Genomic DNA, 13,626 nt, shown 5'->3' with positions numbered 1-13,626 from the left:
TTAGTTTCACTCAAAGCCAACACATCCAACTTTCTTCTCACAAACATACTACCTATCTCTTCCCTTTTACTCTCATCTGTACCACATCCACGCACATTAAAAGACCCAAACCTTAGGGTGCTGGCCCGAGGCCCGCCAGCACCCCTTATGCCTTTTCTTTTCGATTTAGGAAGTTGCCCCTTGGGGCTACAGGGAGAAGGATGCCTAGTCCCTCTCCCCGTCCCTTTCTTCTCGCCTCTTACGATCCAAGTGGGAAAACTTGGTGGCAGTATTCTTTTCCCCCACCACAGGGAATTCCCCCATCACAGAAAGAGAATACTCAGAGAAATGGTACAGGACAGCAACAAGGGGTTGGGGGACAGCATAACGGAGGGACAGTCGTAGTATAAAAGTGTCATCATTTCTCTATGAACAGAATTTCTTCTATCATAGACAAAATGATGTGTGGCTCTGGTCCGTAGGGGCGCCCCATATAGACCCTAAAGTATCGACTGCATGTTACTTTGCCACAATAACAAGCAGCCAATACCCCTAAAACTTTCTCACTTATCTGCCTTCCCACAAAAATTTGATCACTTTTTAATATCCCATATTGGGTCATAAGTTTGTGATCAGAATTTACTGTAAGACTTTGTTTAGTTTATTTAAAGACAAGCAGATACCAGTAAATGCAAATGCAAAAGTGCAACATTGGGCTTTACTATTATCAGAATTTGGTTATGCTTTAAAGTTTAAGTAAGGTAAAGATGATGTTGTAGCAAGTACATTAAGCCATTTGCCAGTTGATGATTCAAGTTTGGATTCAAGTACTTCAAATAAATATGTTCATGTTGTAGAAACTTTGGGTGAACAAGATATTTCATTTGATGCTGTTAAGCGGATGTCCAAGTCAGACCCACTTCTAAATAATGTGATTAAGTAAAATTTTGGATGAAGTGACGATCCTATGGTGTCTGAGTTTTCGACTGTAAAAACAGATTTAAGCTTGTATAACAATGTTTTGTTATACTGTAATCATGTGGTTATTTCAGTAGAATTGTGTGGAGTAGTATTGGAACAATTACATAAAGGGCACAGTGGTAGTGCTATGAAGGCTGAAGCACATAATTGGATATGGTGGCCTAAATTAGACCAGGATGTCTGAAGGGACAAAGTCATGTGATATTTGTTTTGAAAACCTTTAGAGTCCTAAATCTAGTGTTATGCTGGCCAGAAATTGAAAAAAGAATGGAGCAAAACTACATGTAGATTATGCTGGCCCAGTAGATGGTTATAATTTTTTTTTATGTTGATTGATGCCCATACAAAGTTTTTAGAGATGTTACAAAATCAACTACATCTGCTATGACTACTGTTAGATTGAAGCAGTTTTTGTAATTATGGGATACCAGATGTGCTTGTTTCAGACAATTCAAAATGTTTTGTGTCTGAAGAGATGGAGTTTTTCTTGAGGAAGAATGCTATCAAGCATATTACCCAAGCTCCTTATATCCTTCTTCAAATGGTTTGGTGGAAAGGGCAGTAAAAGCCTTCAAAGAAGGCCTGAAGTTTACAGAGGGAGATTTTGATACACGGGTGCATAGGTTTTTGTATAATTTTAGAATATCAGTATATTCTTACACAGGAAAAACACCAGCTGATATGATGTTTAATAGACCAGGCCTTGATGACATCCCATATGCCTGCCTTTCTATGTCACATGTCAAATAAAGTATATTCCTTTTTATTAGACCTCTTCAACCTATGACATCTATGTAGGCATCATGAGATGTAAGTGAGTATATGAGGATGCTGGTGTCTGCATCCTGATTTTTTTTTTTTTTTTTTTTTTTTTTTTTTTTTTTTTTTTTTTTTTTTTTTTTTTTTTTTTTTTTTTTGTAGCTGAGGGTCCCCACATTCTAAGAACAGGCTTGATCCTGTTTTCTGTGGTTATAAAGATTCTATACCTTTTCCTTTGGGGGGAAAAAGCCTTGGTATATGTATGTATGTATAAAGATTCTGGGTGAAAGAGAACAAGTATAACAGCTGGAGCTTTATATTTTATAATGAGTGTATTGCATTGCATCATTGTACATCAGGCAGCTAAAGCCACATCCACACTTGTTGCATTTCCATGTATCATATCATTTTTGCATACCACTTAGTGATATGATACGGTGCAACAGGGTATTGTACCCACTTGTTGTGTATCCATATACAGTAGGCGGATACACAACAAGTGGATACAATACCCTGTTGCACGGTATCGTATCACTAGGTGGTACACAAAGATGATACAATACGTGGAAATGTAACAAGTGTGGATGCGGCTTAATGTGCGCACAAATATTTTATGCATATTGAATAGGTTAAGGGACCAGATAGGAGGTTTGCCATGTAAATGAAGCAGTGGGGCATATCAGCTTTGGCTGTCAGGCCCTGATGTGGATTTCTTCCCAGAGAGATCTGTGGGAAGAACCAATGATTGTTGCCAGCTGCTGTGAAGTTATGGGTTTCCAATCAGTGAAACTTTAGACAACAGATATTAGGGGGAGTATGGCACTATAATACTCCACAACCAGAAATTAGTTCATTTTATTTGTATCCTTGTGTGATCAGTTGTGAGTTTCCAATAAGAATCTTTTACTGAGAGGCAATAGAAATGACTTTTTTATTTGTTCTTTTTATAAATGTCTTTGTAACTATTTCTCTATGTACAGAGTAGTGAGCTGTTTAGGCGTCTGGATATGGTGAAGCAACAGATGTCGGGGTTTCACACATCTTTTGAGTACATCCAGGACTATATCAATATGTATGCCCTTAAGATCTGGCAAGAGGAGATGTCACGAATTGTCAACTTTAATGTGGAACAGGTATGGAAAAGCTTGTTTATTTGGATGCCATCAGCAGAACAGAGAATTCTCTTCTTTCTTTATATTTACCTATTTTTAGTGGTGTCCTGCATGTATCACCTCAATTTTTTTTATTTGTTTATGGCAAAGGCATAAGAGGGTCTGGGAGGAGTTTTTCAACCAGAACCCTATAGGTTTGGGCCTTTTAATGTATGTGGATGTGGTACAGATGAGAGTAAAAGGGAAGAGATGGGCAGTTTGTGAGAAGAAAGATGGATGTGTTGGGATTGAATGAAACTATTAGTTGAAAAGGAGGAGCGAGTTTGAGTTTGGAAGTGTAGTTTAGGGTGTCAGGAGTGAAGAGAGGATGAGGTAGAGAAGGGGTGGTTATACCAGTAAGTGAAGAGATAGGTAAGCATGTTGTGGAGTCAAAGGAAGTTTCTTCAAGGTTAATGTGGATGAAGGTGAAACTGGGGAGGGAGATGTGCATCTTTGTTAGTGCAAATGGGCCTAGTAGTGAGAAGAGTGTAGAGGAAAGGGAGGCTTTTTGGATAGATTTAAATAAGTTCATAGAGGATTTAGGGAGAAATGTCAGTGTAGTGATATTGGGAGATTTTAATGCTAGATTAGGAAATGAACCTATAGATGGAGCAGTTAGGAAGTGTGGAGTTCCAGGAAAAAGTTGTAGTGGAGAGTTGATGGTGGAGATGTGTCTAGAAAGAGAGCTGATGATAGCAAATACAGTGTTTAGGAAGAAAGTCAAGCATAAGTACACATGGGAGAGAGTGGTGGATAGGAGGATGGTAGGGCTTTAATGGACTACTTAGTAGCAACCAGGAGAAGAGTAGGAAGAATTTTAGATGTACATGTTCTAAGGGGAGAGAGTGGGGGAATATCAGATAATATTTTGGTGGAGGTAAGTGAGTGTGGAGGATAGATGGAGAGAGAGGAAGAGGACAGAAGGTAGGGAAGTGCTTAGAGTAAACTGCTTAAATGAGAAATGAGTTATCATAATCGACAATTGTAGAATAATTTCTACATAGATTCAGATGGGCCCTGGGGTCTGTTTTTCTTGTCTTCTCTGTTCTTTCTGCATTCTGGTTCTATCTGTTTTAACAGTTTAAGAAATACACATTATGATATACACTATACATCATATTAATGCAAGATGTGCCTAAAAAGAGATACAAACAGGAGACTTTATTCACACAAGGGCTTGACACAGGATTCTACTCACACTAAGGACATGACACTGGGGTAGTAGAAAGTACTTGTTCTCAAGAGGGGATGAATTTTGAATGGTTGCTGTAGGACCCTTCTTCGCTGTTGCACCCCAGAACAAAGTACCAGCTGGCCCCCCACACTTGTAGGCCTCTTAGTCCTCCCTCCCAGCCCACACATTAGAAACCTGATGGTGAAAATCAGCAAGACAAGAAACATACTAAAGTTGGTAGCAAGCACAGGCTTTGGACAGCAGAAGGAACTAATCCATGAATAGTTCTTGAAAACTTAACCCAACTATTCTTCTTTTATGTCCTTAGGGCTGTCATCTTCTCATCCATTTACAACCACTCTCCATTCACTTCTGTCTTAAACACTCTCTTCCTTGCTTGGCAGACATTACTCTTGCATCTAGTAACCCCTTTAACCTGCCTGGCCCCAGTTTATGTTACTTTTGTTCTCTTGTGGTATTCATCCATATTTTATTCCAACAACCTTTAGGATTTCTGTTGCATAACATTTTCTCTGCAATAAAGGCAGTGTTGACTATATTCTCATGCATTAGACTCCGATTTGAATCTAGTCTGTGTCTGCTACTTGCCCTCGCAGACCAAGCTCTCAGGACAAGTATTTACCTAGTTGTATTATACAAGAAGGGGGAGTTATGCTCGTAGAGACCCGTCTTTGTATCTCTCAGCATCTAGCTTGTTCTTAAATTCCTGTATGGTGTTTGCACACACTATTGTTTTGTCTAATTTGTGCCAGACATCCACCACTGTGTGGATTTTTTTTTTTTTTTTTTTTTTTTTTTTTCCCAGATATCTTCTATAACTATCCTTTTTGAGTTTTTTTTTCATGTCCCCTTGTTTTTCATCTATCCCATTATGATAACTCTTTTCTCTCAAGGACTTCCATGCCTTTCATGATTCTGTAAATGGCCAATAGATCTCCTCTTTCTCTTCTTTGTTCTAGGGTTGGTAGTTCCAGTTTAGACAGTCTTTGTATGTCAATTTTGAAAGTGTTGGGGCCATCTTTGTCATTGCTCTTTGTATTCTTTTTTGTACTGGGTGTCCATAGTGTTGCAGCATACTCCAATCTTGGTCTTGTCAGTGTGACTAATATTTTTTGCACCATTACTTCATCCAAGTAATTAAAAGCCACCTTTATTGATCTTAGTAAATTGTAGGTTTCTCTGACTATTTTGTTTATATGCTTGTCTGGTGACATGTCTTTTGTGATAATTACTCCTAGGTCCTTTTCAGAGCTAGCTTTCTTTACTTACTTTGTACTGATTTTATATTGTCCTGATATTGATTTTTTACTTTTTCCAAACTATTATACTACATTTCTTAATGTTGAAGTTCACCTCCCGCTTTTGGCTCCATTCCCAGACTTTGTCCAGGTCTCTCTGTAGTGATTCACAGTTTTTATTCTGTACTTACTTTCTTTAGTAGTTTTGTGTCATCTGCAAAGAAGTTCATATTACATTCTACACCTTCATGTCATTTATATATATATATATATCAAACATCAGAGCTAATACTGGCCTTGCTGTGGATGTGCTGTGTCTTGCGACACTGCTTCTGACCCAGGGCGGTGGACGGGGTGCAGGGATGACCCGTCATCTGGGAGGTGCTGGGATGAGAGGGAGGGTGGAGGGGTGTGGGGTGTGTTCAGGGATGGAATTGGTGGGAATGATTTTATGCCTTTTCCTTTTTGGCTACCTCCCTTGTAAGGGGGAAAAAGCCTTGGTATATGCATGTATGTAATACTGAACCTTGTGGAACTCCACTTATCATTTTCAATTAACATCCTGGCATGATCTCATATTTTTGACATTTTGAAATTTGTTACTATATGATTCAAATATAATATCGCAATTTGATATGTTATATTTTATTTCTCAATTTCCTTTTGAACATGTTTAACTTTTCTACAGGAATGCAACCAGCTACTGCGCAAGAAGGTTCCTGATCATGACAGTTTATACCAGAGTGTAGCAATACCTATACCAAGATTTGCCCCCACAGACAACCAGTCTGTGAACTTTATTGGACGGCTAGCTCGGGAAATCTTGCGTGTTACCGACCCAAAGTTAGTATATCTTGTTAAATCATAAGATCTGTAGTAACCCTTGCCTCAATATAGATTTTCCCATGGGGTATGAGAAATCTAAGTTTCTCTTGCCAACACACATACACACACACTCTCTCTCTTTATAATGATAATAATAATAATTCTATCTATATACCAACGGCTTCTTCCCCCTTATAAGGAAGGTAACCAAGTTGAAGGCACACGTGCACCCACTCCCGTCCACTACACTTGTTTCCCTCTTATTTTAGTTCCTCATTGATGAAAAGTCATCCCTGTCTCTTGCCCACCATTTGGGTTGGAAGCAATGTAGTAAGACACGGCACATCCACAGGAGGGCCACTTCACTTACATGGTGACCCCTACTCCCCATCCCCACTTGTGGAAAATAGAAAATATGGGGAGAAATCCCTTTTGGGGCATCAAAATATCCATACACATTCATTCTTCACTCACCCCTATCCCTTGCCCTCTTCTCTCCTTGCTCAACAGACATTCCCTTCTTGCTCAAAGCCCCTTTCACCCCCTCCATCTCATACTTGGTTGCCCTCTTAAGTTCACTCCATCTACCTCTGCTTTCCATACCCATTTTGCTAATCTTTCTTTGTTAATTTTTTCCACGTGTCCAAGCCCCAATCTATCATCAGTCCTATCTTCCAGCTCTCCACCCCACATTGAACAGCCATGGTGACTTGACACATCAATGCACCCCCACTTTTACCTCAAACCACTCGCTCTCTCTATTTCCAGTCCATTTTCAGTTGGATAAATACATTGGATATAAGGATTGTGATGTAGAGTACATAGGGGGGGAGACAAAAACTTAAACCAGGGTGGAGGAATGTAAATAGGCAATTAAATACATACACCCAGCATCAGCCCTCTACAAGTATGCCATGGATTATGATCACAATACAGGTTAAGATAGGGCAAAGCAAAAATCTTACATATAAACTACAAGAATAGGAAACTGCTTTTGGCCCTCTCCCCCTTTGTAAGGGGGTTATCTTAGTCAAAACACACTCTCACATCATACATAACACAGTCAAGCATTCCTACCATTTTACCACTATTGGGATGTATCCTTTGCATAAAATGAAAACCTACTGTATGTTGAAAAAAGATATCCCATGCTTACAGATGTTGCTCTTCTATGTACATATTATTTGCAGAAACACTGTGTATGTTGAGCTACTTGGTGCATGGTATGATAGTAGAACCCATACAGAAGTGTTGACTCATTCCATCATGGCCAAGGTAAGTCTTATTTTGTGTTTTGTAAGAAAGGGTAATCAATCAATAACTCTGTTGCCCCTGGTCTCACTTGTAGAAGAGCTGCAGTCTCCAGGAAATTGGCAACAGCCTTTGGTCAGGTCATTGACTTAGATAAGAGATATTGTATTGTTTAGGGATTGTTAGTGTGGGGCATAGTAGTATAAAGTGTTGTGTCTTATATGTGGTGGTTGCATCTGGAGTAGTTTTAATATGTGGCCAGGCCTATTTTGTGTTACTACTGTCTCAATGACTGATGGTGTCCTGAGTGCAGGTGTGCTAGTGTGATTTTTGTGTGATGTAGGAGGGTTTTCTTTGTGGGACTTATATATGGGAGTAATGATTTTGGTGGTCTTTCTTGAAGGGCTTGGGGTGGGAGGACATCACAAAGTCATGGCAGGACTTGGGATGGGAGGACATCACAAAGTCATGAGAACAAATTGAAAAGAACCACATATTGGAAAGATGTGAAGAAATAGTTTCCTATACTGATGTGTAAACTGGAGTAACTGAGATGATGTAGCCTACGGTAAAACAATAAATGCATGATAAATGGAAAATAAGAGACAGGACCCCACAAATGTAGCCCCTTTCCTTTATACTACAAGTAGGTAAATATGCTAACACAACATGGACACCCAACCATCCTTCCCGAAGAGATCAGTGGGAGGGTAAAGGAAGCATTGCCACTGTGAGGTAGCAGGTGAAATTCAAGGAAGCTATTATTATTATTATTATAAGTTATTTCAGCACCCTATACAAGGGGAGGTGCCTGGGAAATGTGGTGGGGGCTGCTGGGCTGGATAGAATGGGAGGTGAGGGGGTAGGGAGGGGGGTAGGGATGAGAAGGGGAATTGGGGGATGGGGTTGATGAGAGAGTGTTGGGGTGGTTTGGATGCATGGGGGGAGCAGGGAAAGTTTGGTAGAGGAGGTATAGGGGGTGGAGGTGGGGTGAATGGGCAACTGGGGGTTGGGGGTGTTGGGACAGAATAATAGAATAAGCAAGAAATATGCTTTGATTCAGGCACCCTCGCTGGCTGAGCGAGTTAGAATGTCATTGCTTGTAACAGAGGTTGAGGTTATGGCAGTTCGAAGCTGCCACCAGGGAGTTGGACCTAGGGCATATTTTCTTAAATTCCATGCAACAAAGTCTTCTGTAAATGGCACCATCCTAGCATTCTTATAGGGGAAGTTTGCAATATTAAACAGAATCATGTATGTATTTTATTTCAGAATGGATGTTTTCAGAAGACATGCTAAAAGGAATTTCTTTATCAGGTCGAATCCAGTATTAGTACTGCAGGTCTCACAGGCCTTGACAAACTACTTGCTTTCCTTATAGTCACAGAACTTCAGGTAAGGCTTTCTCTTCCTGTCTTTGGTGTGATGTTAGATATAATTGCATATAACACATTGTAATGGTTCATCATTTGAACCCAAGAAATGGCATGATTTTCCAGGCCTTGAGGTAAAATAATTTTTATTTGTTAGTGCAGAGACATTTGAATAGAGGTGGGGTTACTAGTTCCACAGTATTTTTGGCGAGCAATTTTCCACTTTTGTGGTAAATGATGAATGTTCCCTCCATGACATTTAACTTCTTCAATACAAGCCAAGCTTTTGCGCCCAGCATCAGATGTGGGAGGGGTGCATGTGGGCCATACCTAGCCCATGGAGTGCTATACATTGAGTCAGTTTCACTTTAACGATCAGGCAAGCTAAGCAAAGTCATTTCCAATGTTTTTTTTTTTTTTTTTCTTCCTTTTTTTTTTAAAAAGTGATCACCCATATTTTTCCATTATGCTCATACTATGGTCACTATATGACTGGGTGTTCAGGAATCAGCAGTTGTCAACAATTGTCATCAAACTCTTGATTGCAATTAGTCCATCTTTTGGAGGAGTGATAGAAATGTAGAACAGGAAGATCTTCAGTCCAACACCACTGCGACTTGAAGAGTGGTGGATTAATAAAGATACTGAATCACAGGATTACCTCCAAACAATTGGTAACTAGGGACCAATGATAGGTACCTACATGTGGAAGTCTTTCAAGATGGAGAATGAAACTGTCCATTTTCATCAGGCATAAACAGCAAGAGGGAGGGAGGGAGGGGTGGTGAATGGGAGAGGAGTATGTGGGGATGAAATGGGTGGGAATGTATGCCTTTGACTTTGGCTACTTCCCTTGTAAGGGGAAAAAGCCCATGGTATAGGTACGTATAAACAGCATGATTGTTGCCCACTCATTTATATGACCTCAAGTAGATGGCAATGGCCAACATGATGACAATAGATTAGTTGTCACTAAAGTTTACTCTGTAACCCCTTCATGAATAGATTTACATTTCTTGTAGAATCTTGTACGTGAGATTGAGGTGAACTGCACTAAAGATGCCAACATGAAAGAACTTCTACGCACCATCTTGCCACAACTTGCACCTCATACTCATATCATACGTAAGTACCCCACTTCATCTCTGGGCCTCCTATGAGAGAGAACTGTCGAAATAGATAAGAGGTCACATGAGGTCGTACAGCATACATTGTTGTTTATTCTAAATAGGAGATGCAGTTTATAGAGAATGCTATCTTTATCAAATAATGCATGTTTTCTGTCCTTTGATTTATGATAACATATTAAACAGTGTTACACTCTTCTCTCCCAGTTCAGCCCACTCGACAGTACAATGGTTGGGTGCAGCGTTGCAACCGTACTTGCAACTCTCTATTAGACCCAATTCTTCGAATTGGACAAATGCAAATTTTGCGATACCATGCCTCCAATAGACTCAATGCACTTTGCAAGTTTGAATCCAAATATTTAGCAGAAGCTCTGGACACTATGAATCGGTACTTGAAGCCACCGAATTTTTTATATTAACAGTGTGTAAATGAACAAAAATTAAGCTTCATTAGGAATGGTTCTACTTGCTTTACTGATTGTATATATATTCACTCTGAAAGATCTTTGCTTGGAGATGTGAGGACACACTATGCTGATCCAACCAAACCATATCCAGATGAAGATGGAACTCTCACAAGCGAGCTTAGTTCTTTCTTAGAGTGGTGTGGAATGACACAACCCATGGACAAGATTTATGTAACAACTAAGCCTCTTCCAGCACTCAGTCTAGTGCTGTTGCTGGTAGTGGTAGGGCAGCTAAGCAAGATGCATTACCTCCAATCCTTAGGTGAGTCTCACCCAACATATGTTGCTTCTTTGCATATTTAAGTAGTTGTTCATTTGTCTGTATAGTTTTTAAGTGCATGTATTCCTAAGATATATAAGGGTCCATCAAATTCAATTATATGTGAATTAATAAAGGTTTTGGCTACATTTGAAGTTGTATAACAATTACATCACAATGTACTATTTGGGATTCCTAATAGGTAGCAGCATGGGTGTTTGAATGCCAAATACATTATTCTTACTTGACATTAATGTGAGAAATTGTGTAAATAAAATATTTTCTCTTCAATGATAGATTGAAAATATGCAAACAATAAGCTCTATGAGGAAGATTTTGGTTCCTATTTGTACTTACTGCCACCCATTCCACTCCCATCCACCCATCTTTCCCCTCTCGCATCTTAGCTCCTCCTGGATGACAGGTCATCCCTGTATCCTGCCCACTGCATCTGACCCAAGGCGGTGAGTGGGATACAGGGATGACCTGTCATCCATGAGGAGCTAAGATGAGAGGGGGAAAGGGTGGTGGAATGGGTGGGAGTAGATATGTGCCTTTGATTTGGTTACCTCCCAATGAGTTGGAAAAAAGCTTGTAGTCTATAGATAGTGTGTAAATGGCACATGTGGAACTAATGACAGGTGTCTGTGTGTAGTAGGAGTTGAATTTTTTCCTGTAGCCTTTGGAAATGTGTTTCTTGCGTGCATTCTAGATGGTAGTTACTATTTCACTGGTTTATCAAAGGAAGAGTGTGTATTGATCAAATTTTCATATTAAGGCAAAGAATTTTTGGTTAAAGATAAGGATTTTGGGAGATTTTGTGGATTTAGAGGAATTATATGTCAGGGTTGACAGTAAGGCATTATGGGATTTGTTGTAGATGTATGGTGAGGAGGAAGGTTAATGAGGTGCTGTAGCTGGGCCATCCCCCTTACAAAAGGAAAAGGGTCTTTCTATCTATACCAAGGGCCTCTTCCCCTTTACAAGGGAGGTAGCAGAAGTTTGTATATATTTTGTTTATATATTTATTTTATTTTTTATTTTATATATATATTTGCAGTGTCTTGCAACACTGCTTCTTACCCAGGGCAATGGGCAAGATGCAGGGATGACCCGTCATCCAGGAGGTGCCAAGATAAGAGGGAGGGAAAGGGGTGGATGGGAGTGGAGTATGTTGGGGATGGAATGGGTGGGAGTGGTTTTTATGCCTAGGTTTTTTTTGGCTACCTCCCTTGTAAGGGGGAAAAAGTCTTTGGTATATGTACATATGTATATTATTTATTATTATTTTTATCTCTTTTTTTTTCTTTCTTTCTTTTTTCTTTTTCAGAAAGTTTAACTAGTCAGAAAGGTACTGAGGGAGTTGATGGTCCACCTCTGATTATTGGCCTGTCAACTGTCTTGCGGCAATTCCATCCAGACCACACACATCGCTTCATTCATCTTTTGTCACAGTATATCAACTCTGTTGCTGCCAGCAGTGCCAATCATGTGTATGTACAGTATTCTACTTTGTCATAAATTAATTGGGAGATGGTGGCTGGTGGTAGAGGACTTGATTAGTGTCCTAATGGATATCTGTTTTATCTTTTGCCATAGATATGACAACTGCAATTGTTATTTGTTCTCACCTATTTTCTGTGTAATTACCTTTTGTAATAGTTGACCAATATGCTCTTTCCTTCAACTGGAGAACTATCTTCTCCCGGATGCCTTTCCACCTACCAGTGCATTGGGATTCTTTCAAGAAATCTCAAGACATTTTCTGTTTGTTTGCACTTGACATGATTTTGGAATACTCTTGGTTCTTTTTGGGAGCAACTGTTTGTTGGCATTCTATTCTTGTGCTTTGTGTTGGCTACAGATTCAAACTGCCCTAGATGCAACCACAACATAGAGAACACACTAGTTAAGATACAACTAGGTAAATATACAAACAAACCACTGAATGAGCTCTGGAGAATAGCGCCTTTTTGCTAAGTTGGAGGAAATGAATGCCTAGTTTGGTATTTGTATGGGAAGGGGAAACGTTAAGGGTGACCAAAATGAGTTAACAGAGTAAAATTGAAGAGTGCAAAGAAGCAAAAATGGAGGATGGTCAAGCCAGACAGAAATATAACAAAGCAACCAAAAGAAGACTAGATATGAGCAGGGTTGAATCGCCATTAGGTGTCATCCCTAAGAAAAGTTGTAATATTGAGACGCCACAACAGAATCAAAGGTATGAAGAGGACGGTAACGAATAGAAGTGCAGAGGTAATTATCAAACTCTATTTAGTGATAGACCCATCCTTGCCTATGCGGTACAGATTTGGTCTCCGTCCCCTAGAATGAACATTAATTAACTAGAATCAGTACAGAGAAGAATGACCAAAATGATACAAGGACTCGGAAATTTGCCTTACGAAGAGAGGCTTAGGCACCTAAACTTACACTCTCTGGAAAGATGCAGAGTGCGGGGTGATCTAATAGAAGTGTTCAAGTGGATCAAAGGCTTTAACAAGGGTGATGCAAACAAGGTCATCATATTAAAACAACAGGACAGGACTTGCAGTAATGGATTTAAACTGGTTTACTAATAGGGTGGTCAACGAATGGAATAGGCTTAGTAACCATATAGTGAGCACTGAAACTATCAGTTGTTTTAAGAAATGGTTAGATAACTTTATGGATGGGGATGACAGGTGGTGATGGATATGGAGCTGCTTAGTGTAGGCCTTCATTCTTATATTCGTATGAAAGTTATTTTGTTTTTTCCAGCTTTGCAAGAGATGATAGAAGACTTGGTAAAAGTACAGATTTTATTGAAAGGAAGATGAGGTATAATAGTATCTCATGGAATCAAGAGATTACGAAGTTAAAGGAGATTATAGATCTAAGGAACGAATGCCTTGCAATGTATAGAGAAATGAGTGATTTGAAAAAACAAAATGCAGAAACTAATAGAGAGCTGAGCTAAAAAAAAACCTAATAGATCTTGGAAAGTTTTACATGCCTTGGTAGTGTAGTGCATAACAG

The 13,626-nt window shown here is 39.5% G+C and overlaps 1 protein-coding gene across 1 annotated transcript in view; it reads left to right on the top strand.

The window, feature by feature from the left end:
• The window catches only part of Strump (WASH complex subunit strump), a gene marked incomplete at its 5' end in the record, with an annotated part of 57,226 nt that overhangs the window by 40,270 nt on the left and 3,330 nt on the right, over nucleotides 1-13,626 (top strand). Inside the window, 8 exon segments of the mRNA XM_076176201.1 lie at nucleotides 2,700-2,852; nucleotides 5,992-6,146; nucleotides 7,319-7,403; nucleotides 8,697-8,774; nucleotides 9,775-9,877; nucleotides 10,087-10,270; nucleotides 10,385-10,611; nucleotides 11,939-12,101. Coding sequence (XP_076032316.1) covers nucleotides 2,700-2,852; nucleotides 5,992-6,146; nucleotides 7,319-7,403; nucleotides 8,697-8,774; nucleotides 9,775-9,877; nucleotides 10,087-10,270; nucleotides 10,385-10,611; nucleotides 11,939-12,101 — 1,148 coding nt within the window.

This window comes from Oratosquilla oratoria, chromosome 38 (assembly GCF_046742065.1).
Source record: "Oratosquilla oratoria isolate Oo_2021 chromosome 38, ASM4674206v1, whole genome shotgun sequence".
In the NCBI taxonomy this organism is placed as follows: domain Eukaryota; kingdom Metazoa; phylum Arthropoda; class Malacostraca; order Stomatopoda; family Squillidae; genus Oratosquilla; species Oratosquilla oratoria.
Note: the sequence above shows the minus strand (reverse complement) of the source record. Positions and strands in the feature narration are given on the sequence as shown.